This window comes from Eschrichtius robustus, chromosome 11, assembly GCF_028021215.1.
Source record: "Eschrichtius robustus isolate mEscRob2 chromosome 11, mEscRob2.pri, whole genome shotgun sequence".
Classification (NCBI taxonomy): domain Eukaryota; kingdom Metazoa; phylum Chordata; class Mammalia; order Artiodactyla; family Eschrichtiidae; genus Eschrichtius; species Eschrichtius robustus.
In genome coordinates, this window is record NC_090834.1 from 64,110,539 (window position 1) to 64,123,323 (window position 12,785).

A 12,785-nucleotide genomic window follows, 5' to 3' on the forward strand; every position below is an offset into this window, starting at 1 on the left:
AGGTTTGAATGAATTTATCACCTAATAATTCTCTTTTTCTAGGAACCTTCCAAGATTTGGCCTAATAAAACCACAGAAAAGAACAACACTGATTCAGTCCCTAGACTCTCTGTTAAGTTTCCATGGACATAGCTGGAAGCACTTCCTAAAGATCTATTTCTCAAGTCTATACACACTTCCCCAGGGAGTCCCCCCGCCCCACCCCCCTACACACACAAAGATATATGTTCCCTCTAATGTAGGTCTGTTCAACCCTTTGCCAAGACCAGGTCTGTGACTTACCAGTCCATTCCCCTCCAGGCGGATGATAGCAAGTTCTCCCCTCCTACTGCTAATGCTCAAGGAGCAACTTGGAAGCATGGTGGGAGGAATGAGTTTATTTCTCCATTTCGGCCTGTTTCACCTCCTTCATATGTGAACAACCAATACAATTAAGGTAGAAAAACAATTTTTGCTATTCTTTATTACAGGAATGATTTTGGTTCTGCCTGTACCTAACCTAGTATCTACTTTGCTGCCCAATCCTAACTCAACAGTCACTACTTTCAAGCTTAAACTACATCAGAGGTTGTGTTACACAGCATCACGGTGACAATACATAATGTATATATTGTAGCCCCTCACAACAGGCAAAACCCATATTTCTCATATGCTTGCTTTAGTTTGTTTCCAGCACAATCATTCCCACATCACACTTTTAAGACCTGTAATGATTATTTTCGCCACACACAACAATCACTCTAAAGGGCCAATAGCCCAGATATACAGTCTTAATTCCCTTTCATTATCATATATGGCTTTTTGTGCCTAGGCCTATTCTTCCTCCCCACACTTCCCTTCTGCTTTACTCCTTCTGTCACAGATTTAGGGAAGAGAAAGGCAGAATATTTACCAGAACCATGAAGATTCCCTTGGTGGCAAAGATCCAAACTTTAGCCCAACGAGCTTGTGGGTCAGCCTTCCTTTCAGTGCATTTGTTTTACATTTTTCTTTGTATTATTTCCATTCTCTATCCTAATGTCACAGTCCCTGTTCTAACCCAAAGACAAACACATATAATAGACGCTCAATATATTACTGTGGCCCAGAGTTTGCCAGGGCATGGGTATCTTTTGGTCTAAAAGGACAGGACTGTCAGGAGAGGCCCTAAGAAACTAAGGCAGTGCTGCAAAGATGCTGTAAAAAGGTGAGATGGGAAGGTTGCCACCACAGGCACAATCCATGGCTTGCCTTCCCTGTCCCTGAGAAAGGAACAAAAGTACGGGATGGATCTGAGATCTTCACAACAATCCTGCGAGGTAGAAGAGTATGCAGTTACTATACCCATTTTCCCATTGAGGACACTTAAATTCTTTCAAACATTGGGGTGTTTCAGACCCGAATGTAATGAATGATATGCAGACATGTGACCTGAGAAGTGAGTTTGTCAGTTTGGTTTCATTTGAATGTGAGAAATACTTTATAATCTATACACTCTTCTTTCCATCAGCTTTGTGAGAAATAACTGGCTGCACTAAGGCCATTTCAGTTTCTTCATCCATGAAGTGAAAATCAAAACAAGGCTCACAGGTTTTCTGATTCTGACATTTAGAGAAAAGGGCAGGACCCGGACACAGGTCTCCTTAGAGTCTGAGATTAGTGACTTGCCCAGCTTGTGCTCAGAGAGGGGACGGCCACTGGGGTGGTGTGGGCAATTGGCGGTGCATTTCTCCAGTTGGGAGGTCAGAGAGCTGGGGTGAAATACGGGTGCTCAGAGGCTGTAAACCTCAGGTGAAGCATCCTCCTGCTGGTATCAGCAACCAGCTCTGGACACGGACAGTATTCTTCTGGCTTGTTGGTGAACCTGACCCCATGGGTTTCCTGAAGATCGGATCTAATTCATCATCCTCACTGAATTATGGCACTGACGGGGATGGGGAAGAGGGGCGTGACCTGCAGAAAGGACTATCCTGATCCTTAGGACCACCGTGATCCTCGCCAAAAGCCTTGTCATACTTCCCGCGGGGGTGCAATGCTCCTTTTGCCGAGTCTCAGCTTTTTAACATGAGTGGTTTAGTGGGAGACTTTGGCCCAGTAGCGACAGACCACTGGGTCAGGCAGAGGAATCCCTGGCTTCCAGGCTCAGCTCAGTTCAAGGGGACCCTCGTCAGGGGCAGGGTCCTCCAAGACCCCTGCGGGCCAGGCGAAATTCCAAGGCCTCTGGCTAAGATGGTGGCTCTCTTATTCCTCCCCGTCCAGGGAGCAGATGGCCAGGGGAGCGGTGTTGTTGGCTCCGATGCTGTAGCAAGGACTGAAATAGGGCAGGAGGCGCCCAGGGAAGGGATAGTGGGGGAAAGTGAAAATGTGGGAGCCGCTGTCAGTCACGTTGTAGAAGGAGATATCATGGGCCTCGTAATCCAGGAAGACTCCCACCCGGCGGGGAGGGACGGGCAAGGACAGGAGCGGGTATTCGTCGGTGCCTGCCCGGTACTCATTGCCCTTCCTCAGCCTTATCACCCAGAATCCGTAGTGGGGGGATAAATAGACCACCTCCTTCCGGTCTACATTTTCCTTACACACTCCCAGGCCCCATTCAGACCTGTCTCCCACCTCCACCTCCCAGTAGTGCCGACCCGAGGAGATGCACTGACTGCCCAGGACGATATTGTAGCGGTAAAATCTCTCAGGATTGTCGGGCAGCTTCTGCTTGGTGTCTCCATAGCGCACGCATTTTCTGTCCTCAGACACGATGAGGCGAGAATACGCAGTGTCTGGATCCAGCCGCACATCCGCTAAGGAAAAAGATCCTGGTTGGTACCCTGACACAGAGCGAGGGGGCCTGGGCCAGGTCTCTGTGATAGATACAGCCAGCGATTTCCTCCATGACGGGTGGGCGATGGGCATCCCAGAGGGCACTGAGCCATTTCATTCCTCCGGGAGGGGTCCCGCCCCCCGCTCATCACAATCCCGCCAAGCATTCATTACCTGCATACGTCTTCAGGATCTCTCTGAGCCCCAGCACACGGCAGTCCGTCTTCAGCTCCAGCGAGACTGGTTCTGGTCTCTGCAGGCTCCAAGACTTGCTCCTGGTAGAGAGGGGTAGGCCTTGGGCCCAGAAGTCCTGGCTCTGCCACATAGGCCTTCCCTTACTACAGGGAAGGGGGCTTGGCCAGGGACGGAGTCAGCGAGGTGCCCCTCCCCAGCAATACCAGGCGGAGCAGAGATGTGATGATTATTTGACTGAGCTGAACGGCTTGTGGCACAGAGAGAATATTCACATACCTAGGCCATGGGAAGGGTTAGGTGTGAATCTGACATTGGGAGAGGAAGAGGTGTACTGCAGAGAAGAAGGGCCCATATGCAGACTCAGAGCACCGATGTTACTGGAGACAGCTGCAGTCTTCTCCCCTCCTTGGGCCATCTACTTGAAACCATACATTTTATAGCTTTACCTGAAACTCTTATTGGTAACGCTTGAAATGAATTTGGCCAAGCACAAAGAAGAAAAAAGAAAGATGTTCAAAGCTTCCTGAGCCAATACAATGGAAGGGGCAGAAGATTACGGGCCAGCACCCACTTTTCTGTAGGTACTTGGTCTACGTTCCTTCCCCACTTCTGGCTCTGGCCAGGCCCCACTTTCTCTTACAGGGCTGTCGAGGGGCTCCAGAGATGGAAACATACCTGTTTAAGACTTCCTGAATACCCTAGAAGGAGAAAAAGATATGCAGCACATGAGTATGCCCCGTTCCTCAGAGGGACCAGACAGACACAGAGCTCTAGGAGGGAGTTTCTCCGAGGGAAAGGGAAGGCAGAGAGCAAAGCTGGAGAGAAGGCGTGCAGAGGGAGCGGGGGAGAAGCCTACAGTAGGCAGGCAGGGCAGGCTGAGCCCTGGCTGCCCTGGCCAACTTCGGGCTCCATCTCAACTCTCTGGCCAGAGGGAGGGACAGGTATGATGTGAGGGCCGCCTAGACAATGTCCATCTAGGAGGCCACGAGGTCATCCACCCAACCGGGGGTAGGGGAACAGCCGGCACGGGCAGCGGGTATACGGGATCCGTGTCTGGTAGGCCGAGTGCTGACAGGTCCCACTGAAGACTAGGTACCCCCCTCTCCTAGAGTCCCAGGCTATCCTCAGCCCTTGCTCAGACTTCCCAGGAAAGCCTGCTTCTCACCTGCAGCATCCAGCGGACAGGCCTCTGAGACCTTTCTTCCAGCTCTGCGATCATCCTCCACAGGACCCGGCTCTGCTGGATGAGTGCGTTGTGACTCACCCCCAGTTTCTGCGTGGTCTCCCCTTCCTCCTGCTCCAGGCTGGCCAGAGCGGCGGCGGCCTCTACTTCCAGCCGCCGACCTGGTGGCTGTGTTTTCTTTAGTAATCGCCGGTATTTCTCAAACTCCCATATGATGCTCTGCTTTCGGGTTTCCACCTGTATCTGTAGAGCCAAGATCAGAAATCAGCACGGATACTGGTCGTGTAAGGGCCACCCGGCATTGAGGACGCTGGTATGTGCACACACACACGCACTCTGGAATGTTCTGGTACCAACTGTGTGCCAGGTACTGTAGAGGCAAAGATAAAGGATATGATTTTTCCTAACTTCCTGTTCCCACAGCTCCAGTACATGCTCCTCAGTCCCTATTACTAACTCTTGTTGACCCCAGTAGGGCCCAGGATATTACCTTTGTACTATATATTCCAGACTGTTTTCCATTTCCAGAATACTATATTCTATTTTCAGAATAATGACCGGAAGCATTACACTTAAGCCTCTAAGACAGTGTAACAACTACACTGTTAGATGATTTTGCTTCTTACTGGTATTGTATCAATTCAATATGCTGTTTTAGACTGATTCAGTGTTACCTTCTGTTGATCACAAGTTCTGATAGTTTGATAGTTATGGGCCTTGAGTTTATTTCTGAAATGATTTTCCAACACTTTAATAACTTAATTTTTAGTAAATATGCTTTAGCTGAGGAAAGAGAAACAGAAACTATGCTTTACTAAGCATTATACAAGTCATACCCCTGTGAGCTAAAGCATATGTGAGGTGTGTACTTTTCCTTTCTCACATATGAGGAGAGCCCAGAAGTTATCTCTACATCACATTCAAGAAACTGGAAGTGAGTGGTCCCAAGGCCGGCTGAAGGCGGCACACCTGGTAGAGAAAGCTGGCATGAGGACCCCAGGCTCTCTGACCTCAAACCCCACATTCTGCCTCACAGAGATGAGGAAGGTACCATAGGCCAGCTTCGGGACAACACAGGGACCACACAGACTCCTTTCCCCAGGGGGCAACTTGCCTTCCAGTTGGCAGTTCGTTTCCTCTCACCAACTTCCAGCTTCCAGGCCTCTTCTTGCTCTTTCCTCAGATGTTCCAGAGCCTCATGGAGTTTCCACTGAAAGAGACAAAAACCTCCTGAGGACACCTCGCGTAGCCTGGGTGGATAGCCAGGCTTCCTAGCATTGGTAGGTGATGGGAAAACGAGCATCCCTCAGGGGGTGGGCCAGAATGCATGCTGGGAGAAAAGGGTGTTCCCTTTTCACAGAGGGAGCAGATTCCTGCCCAGATTACATCCAAGGTCTCTCTATCTGAGAATCATTTCAACTCCCACAGTCTCTAAGTTTCTGTAAAGCAGAAGAAAAGGTCCATTTCCCACCTGGCCAGAAAACTATCTTGGACTTTCCTATCCACGCCTCTTTTTATCCTTATCTGCTTTGTTATCCTACAGCCTCCTAAACCTTGTTATTCAAAGTGTGGTCCACGTGTGTCAGCAGCATCAACACCACCTGGGAGCTTGTTAGCAATGCAGGATCTTGGGCTTCACCCCAGACCTCCTGAATTTTAGCAAGACCCTTGTGTGGTTCATATACACCCTAAAGGTAAGAAGTACCATCCTAGACTCTAATGCGAGAGATGACTACTGGGAAGCATAAAGTAATCTCATAATAATAATGTTGACCATTTTACTAAAGATGTCCCAACAAAACTGAGGCTTAGAGAGTAACCTACCCAAAGTCATTCAGCTAGTAAATGGTCGGGCTGGGATTTAACCCAGCTCTTTAACTCTTATGCCTATGGTATACTGCCTCCCTATTCTAATACCTGCAAAACAAAATAAATAAATACTTTTAATTTTTCAGAAATTCTTTTTGCATAGGAAAACAGCTAATTCAGGGGATTCATCTTACAATTTTACCTTCTAATCTCAACTTCAAGAAAGAGAATTAAGACAAGTACAGGATCAATGGATCACAGAATCATTGGGATAATGATTCCAATAAAGATATGTCAGCATGGACATCTAAGGAAAATATAAGAAGTTAGAAGTTGATAGGATAGCTATAAAAAAGGAGCAGTGGGTGTCACAGATGGCTCCCCCTATCGCTTCCAATAAACAGAAGGTAAGAAGAAGAGAAAGAACAGTGGCTGAAGAGTAAGAAGGCCTTTGATCTTCCTTTAACTAACTTAAGTCAGAAGGGACCCTACAACACTAGATTAGACAATCTCACTCAATCCTAAATGACTCAGCCATGGTCTCTTCTAGCTCTAAAACCAATGATCATGATCTCAAATTTCTAAGCCTTTGTTTTGTCTATAAAATGAAGAATTTAAAGTGACTCACCTGATGTTCAGTGATTATCTGTGGCATTGCTAGGAGGAGTTTGCACGTTCTGATAGGTACAGCATTGACCACCTCATCCAAGGCGCCCAGAACCCCAGCTAGACCAAAATGGTCTCCCTCAAATTCTTAGTAAGGAAAGCAAGTTTGGGTTAGGCATTAAACCTGTTGGGATTGGGGTGAGGTGTGGAAGTGGGAAAGAAGGAAGTCAAAGGAGGTCATAAACGTAAGGAGAGGTACGGCTCACTGTATCAGGTCCCCGGGATCTGGGGGTGTGAGAAGCCAAAGGAATCAGCTCTCATTTTGTCTCTGGGGCCCCCGGTCAAGTTCTTGATCTAGAGATAGCCAAGTGGGGGGCAGGGGAGAGACTGGGGGGAGCTGGCCTTCATCTCCCACCTTATAATCCCAGGCGACATCCTCCATGGGCACGACACTGTGGGCCTCGTGCTCGGGGGACCGGCCACAGGCCTCGCACACGATCAGGCCATCCTCTTTGCAGAACATCTTTAGCTGTTCCTCGTGGACCTCGCACACGTCGCCCTTCAGCCCCATTCCTGGATGCAGCCCTAGCCGTCGGACTTTTTCTACAACATTGGCCAGCTGCCAATTAGGCCGCAGGTTCCTTGGCTGGACGGGAGCCCGGCAGAGGGGACACGAGTAACCCCAGTTCTGGGATTCTCCTGGGACCTCCCAGAGTCCAGAGAGACAGTTGTGGCAGAAGCTGTGGCCACAGTCGATGCTCACGGGCTCTTTCAGGAAGGTCATGCAGATGGGACAGGCCACTTCTTCTACAACGGCTTCCACCAATGCTGCGGGATCCATGGCTCCTGTCACACCCTCCTCAGAACATGAATAAAACTAGGCGGAGCCACTGAAGGCTGAGAAGAAGGAAAGAAACACAAATAAGGGCAAAAAGAGCAGAAGAGCAGAGGGATAGGTAAAAGGGATAAGTAGTGACTGAAAAAAATAACTTCCTCTTTTGGATCCTTTATGAACCCTGTTTAATAAGCTCTGGCTTTCCCAACTGAATCCACTGGGTCACGTTTCTCACGCCACAGAAGGGACATCTGGGGATGCCTGAGTGTTGGGATGCTGGGAATTCTCAGTTTCCATTCACCCGGTCATCTCTGACCCTCCTCTGGGTTCGCTCGCCAGCCCATTCTCACTCCACCTCCATCATGCTCTCCAAATCAGCACTGTTTCTCTTGAACTTCGTGTGGTTTCACTATCCAAAATAAAGCCAGAAATACCCACCTTCCTCACTCTCTCGGATGCTTCTATGTATATTTATGTACGTCAAGGTGCAGAAAAGGTAATATGCCAGAAGCCCATTGCCTATATGCTCAATTTGTTTTCTTGTGTTGCACACTGAAGTGTAAGGTATAAGCGAACCAGCAACACTTTCCCCACCTCCTGTGAACCTCTGCCCACTTCTCCAGCACTAACATCCGCTAAGATGCCAAGACACTCTCCTCAGTGATACATTAGAAGCAGATATGAACAAACAGCCCTTGGAAGATAAAAACAAAGGTCATCTGATGATAATTAAACCCATATTGATGAATTCACTACTCCAGCAAGAAATCTGAGATTTCTGCTAGGGCCATATGTGGGCACAGAACTTGAATGACCAATGGCAGGCTCTTGGTACAGTTGACAATGTTTATTTGTTCACCGTGCAAGTTTGTGTTACCAGTTAGTCTATAAAGGGAAAAGCCCTGATGGTCTTAGTCATCGTTGTAGCCTTGGACCTAAAAAGTGCCCGTCATGCAGTTATTGCTGAATAAATATTTGCTGAAGGAATAAATGAGCTAGACACAGAAAACAGTTCTTAAACCCAAAATGCTTTTATAATTAAGTTAGGGAGTTGAGAGCATATTATACGTTAATAATAATAGCGAGCACTCCTTGAGTACACTATATGCCAGGCACTCTTCTGAGCATTTTACATGGATTGGCTCAATGTATTTCAAAACCCTAAGTAGAAAGCATTATTCTACTCTCCCCTCATTTAACAGATGCTTGGTCCAGGGCTCTGCCATTCTACCTTGGGCAAAGTACTTAACCTCTCCAGCTTCAAAGTATAATAAAAATTCAAGAGGAGAGAGAAATCACTATGGTTTAAGGGTAGTCCAGTGAGGTTTCCTGAAGGAAGTGGGGCAGTAAGTAGATTTTGCAGAACTGTCTGTCACAGGCCATCAGCAGGTCCTGCCTTCTCACTGGCCTCCCTGCCTCTTGCTTTTCCTCCTCCCACTGTCACTACCAAACTGTAGGACCAATATCCTAAAACCTTGTTTTACTAAATCACTAACCTACTGAAGAGCCTATCCTGGTTCCCCAGCCCTCAGTCCAACAAGAAGCTCTCTCTTCACCCTGAAACAGCCCAGTCAAGCAAAAGGAGGAACTTCCACACTTTCTCGCAGACCCCATGTCCATTCATTCCACACACTTGGATTCCTGCTGTCCTCCCAGCTTGAAATGACTTCTCCAAATTCCTGCTCTTAATGTCATTTGACATGTATGTGTTTATTGTCTTACTTCCCACAGTAGAAGTTTCATGAGGATAGTGACATACCCTATTTTGTTCACGACCATATCCCCAAGGCCAGAGACAGTGCTCAAATATTTTTGAATACATGAGTATTAAATGTAAATGTTAAGGTCTAGCTGATAGTAGGCTCGATGTGGAAGAAATGTCAATATCCTCATCTACCACGGAGGGGCCCCAAGAGCTACTACCTAAAGCTGACACAACAGAGTCTGATATCTATGATTTAAAGCTACAGAGATCAACAAAGAATTGAAAATAGCTACTGAAAATTGAGAAGATGGTGGCAGAAGGGAAGTGGGGTAAAGAAATATCAAAATGATAAATCAAGAAATGCGATGGAAGCACATTATTTAGATTTAGTAGGGTCATAAAAAGCTCTAAACATGAAAAAGTTAAATGTGGTGGCCTCTGCAAAAAAGGATTTAGGGGCGGGTACTTATTGCCTTATTGTTTTGTTTTCATGATACACAGATTACTTTGACAAAACTTTAATTATTAAACATTTAATTGCTTCAACCGTGCATTTGGCAGAGTGGGAAGCCTTCTAGGAAAGACATTTGCCGGGGGAAAGGGCGAAGCCGGGAAGAGACTCGAGAGGAGGGGCCAAAGTGGGAAGTGAGGAGGCGGTGACCTCCGGGGTTCGGGAGGAGAGAGGGGGAGGGTAACCTCCGGGCCACAGGACGCCGGGCAGGGCCCGAGGGTCCCGGGCGGGTGCGGGCAGAGTAAGGCTGACGGCCTGCAGGACCTCTGTCTACCCACCTCCCTTCTCAGCCGGGAGTAGCACCCCGAGGCGGAAACCGAAAGTGGAGACGCCCGGTTGGTTCCCACGGCCGAGCGTCCGCAGCATCCGAAGCGGCTGGCCCAGCCAGCCCGGCACTTACCGCCGGCGCGGAGACCAAGGCCCCAGCAGCGCCCAGCTCCTTGGTCTCTCCTGCAGGATTCCGAGGCCCCGCCCACAGGGCCGGAGCCAATGAGCTCGCCGGCGGCATCTTTGTGGGAGCAGCCAATCACAGACAGCGAACAGGACAACCCTAGCCAATCGGAGGAGGGGACAGGGTCCTGCACACCTCTTGGCCTGACGGCGTATTTTCTCTTTTTTTCGGTTTTTCTGGCCTCTTCCCCCACTCAGAGCCCTTTAAACTGTAAAAGGGCCCAGGAGTCAGTCGAGGACGGGTCGAAAGGGTGAGGCCCCTTGGATGAGGCCGCTCGGGCCATGCAGTAAGAGGCCTAGCTGGCCCTCAGCTCAAAGAACCCCTTGTGTTTCACGCTTCCGTTCTGGATGACTAGTGGCTCTTAAGGGCGAACCTTGTTCCTTCCGTGTGGTAGCTCCGGACATAATGCTGTTCCTTTGCCAGTTTTCCACGTTAAACTCAGCAGCCTATGAGATCAGCCATGTCTGATTCTGAGACCCAATTTAGTGCAGGGCTGGGCACTGATAATGCAGTGGACTCTGCACTTTCCTGCAAGTTGAGCGACCTCTCCTGGCTCCAGGCTGCAGATGGTGGTTTCTCATAAAAAACCCTGGGTTTTCTTGGCAAGCTCTTATCCTTCAGTACTTCAGCAGGCAGTCTCTCATCACTATTGCCACACCCCCCTTTAGAGTTAGAAGCAGATGGTGGGAAGTGGCGGAGGAGAAGTGGAATTCCTCGTCTGGAACTGCTATACAAATTGGAAAAAAATTTTAAACGACCGGTGTTCGTCCCTCGCCTAAACGCACAGACATGTGCACACACAAAGTGCTACTTAAGGCAGTGATTTCGGGTTTTCTTTGTAGTCTCTGCACCTTGTCCTTTTCCTGATACTTCAGTGTTTACTGAATAAGCAAATAAAGGCACATCCTGCCTGTGTGGAAAATAACCAGGAAATCCTCCAACTGAAGCCCAGTTCCAAATGATATTCTTGTTGGAACTGTTACTCTTTGGCTCTTCATGCCAATGTCAGGGCTCAGGCCATGGTTGAAATTCTGAAGGGTGAGGCCCAGAAAATTCCTGAAACAAATGGGACCATGAGCAAAAAAAGAAGAAAAGAGGTAGCTGAGGTCTGAGCTGTACCCTGTGTCTCACCTGGATCTGTAGGCATGGCTGCCTAACAGAGTAGTAAATGGATTAATCGAAACAAGCCACTTTAAACATTTATTGAGCATTCACTTTTTGCACTTTGTGTTGGGTGCTGGAATTACAACCATAGGCCACAGACTGTTTAAGGAACTCAAAATCAAGTTAGTTGTACAGTGGGCCCTTAAATATTGCAGGGGCCAACTGTACAGTCAAAAATATGCGTACAACTTTTGACTCCCCCAAACCTTAACTGCTAGTAGCCTACAGTTGGCCTGAAGTCTTACCAATAACATAAAACAGTCGATTAATACATATTTTGTTTGTATTATATGCTTATAATAAAGTAAACTAGAGAAAAAATGTTAGTAAGAAAATTATAAGGAAGAGAAAATGCATTTACTATACTGTACTATATCAACATCATAACTTTACATCTTCTGTTTACAAGATGAATCATCAGTCTATCAATACATACATCAATATTGTCTTATATGATACAAAACACTGTAGATGTTATAGATATTATTAACACTAGACATAAAAAATGAAAAGATAATGTGAAAAAGAAATTAATATTTGTAGTTATAATAATTCATGCATTGATAACAAAGAAGCAGCAATGATTGCTTTGTGGTAGCCTAGTATAATTGATATGATTGCTTCACCGTAGCCTAGCCTATACACTAATGAATGAATCATAAAATTTTTATGGCATACAGTATTATAGTCATATTAATAATATAGTATTGGAAACACTTTCATTTTTTAAAGAACAACTTAAATGTGATGATAGGCTGATATACAATTTCTCCATTTATGAGAGAGACAGGTATATTGTATGATAATGTAATTCTTTGAAAGCAAAGTTGTAAAACAGTAAGAAAATTAACACATTAATTTTATATTAAATATCACTCACCTTATGCCTAGGTAAGGATAGACTAGTATCTACATATAATTTATGCATTCATGACATACCTAACTTTTCCTTATTTTTTTCAATATTTCCAGGCTACATGATTCATCTGTGAGATTTTTCAAATTGTTGCAAATCTCCAAAACATTTTCTGATATATTTGTTGAAAAACATCTGCATATAAGTGGACCCACACAATTCAAACCTGTGTTGTTCAAGGGTCGATTGCACTTCTCTGGAGCTTCTGCGAAGTTAAAGCAGTTAAAGGGGAGATCTTTTTCATTTGTAACTTGGCAATTTGTCCATAACTATGATTGACTCTCAAGGGCCCTGGCAAAAGGGCACCGTAGTATTCCTGGGGGAGGGGGTTTGTGTTCCCGAGGAGAAAGCTGGACAGAGCACTGTTGAAGACAGATCAGTCCAGTGCACAAGCACAGCAGCTCTTCTTCCTGGCCTCCATCCGGGTGCTTTGTTTGCTGTGAGAGGCAGACAGCTGTGTCCAGGTGAGGCTCTGTCTTGGATATAGCCCATGGCTGTAACTACGGATTCCAACCCTCTGCCTGAATCCAAGATGGACCAGGACAACAAGTTGAGTGGCTAACTGTGGGATGAGCTCTATCTGTGCTAAGGGAGAGGAGTGGCAGGGAATGGAGTCCCAG

General features: G+C 47.0%; 1 protein-coding gene across 2 annotated transcripts; it reads right to left on the reverse strand.

Annotated features, from left to right (window-relative positions):
* Window positions 1-359: 359 nt before the first annotated feature.
* TRIM68 (tripartite motif containing 68) lies at window positions 360-10,267 on the reverse strand. Of its 2 annotated transcripts, none has more exons than XM_068554601.1 (7): window positions 10,035-10,267; window positions 6,999-7,480; window positions 5,283-5,378; window positions 4,151-4,411; window positions 3,661-3,683; window positions 2,965-3,065; window positions 360-2,771 (listed from the first exon to the last, which is right to left on the reverse strand). In XM_068554601.1, exons 2-7 carry the CDS (start codon window positions 7,422-7,424, stop codon window positions 2,221-2,223), a joined length of 1,458 nt encoding a protein of 485 aa, XP_068410702.1. In that variant the 5' UTR covers window positions 7,425-7,480; window positions 10,035-10,267; the 3' UTR covers window positions 360-2,220. The 2 variants fall into 2 exon arrangements, with proteins under 2 accessions (XP_068410702.1, XP_068410704.1); XM_068554603.1 differs by lacking the exon at window positions 10,035-10,267 and adding an exon at window positions 9,913-10,027.
* Between the last annotated feature and the right edge of the window lie 2,518 nt (window positions 10,268-12,785).

Excerpts from the sequence above, each read along its gene's own strand:
- TRIM68 (XM_068554601.1), bottom strand. The coding sequence starts at position 7,424 with ATGGATCCCGCAGCATTGGTGGAAGCCGTTGTAGAAGAAGTGGCCTGT. Across the intron at positions 3,684-4,150 it reads CTGTCCGCTGGATGCTGCAG|GGTATTCAGGAAGTCTTAAA; the intron begins GTGAGAAGCAGG and ends TTCTCCTTCTAG. Across the intron at positions 2,772-2,964 it reads GATCCTGAAGACGTATGCAG|CGGATGTGCGGCTGGATCCA; the intron begins GTAATGAATGCT and ends CTTTTTCCTTAG.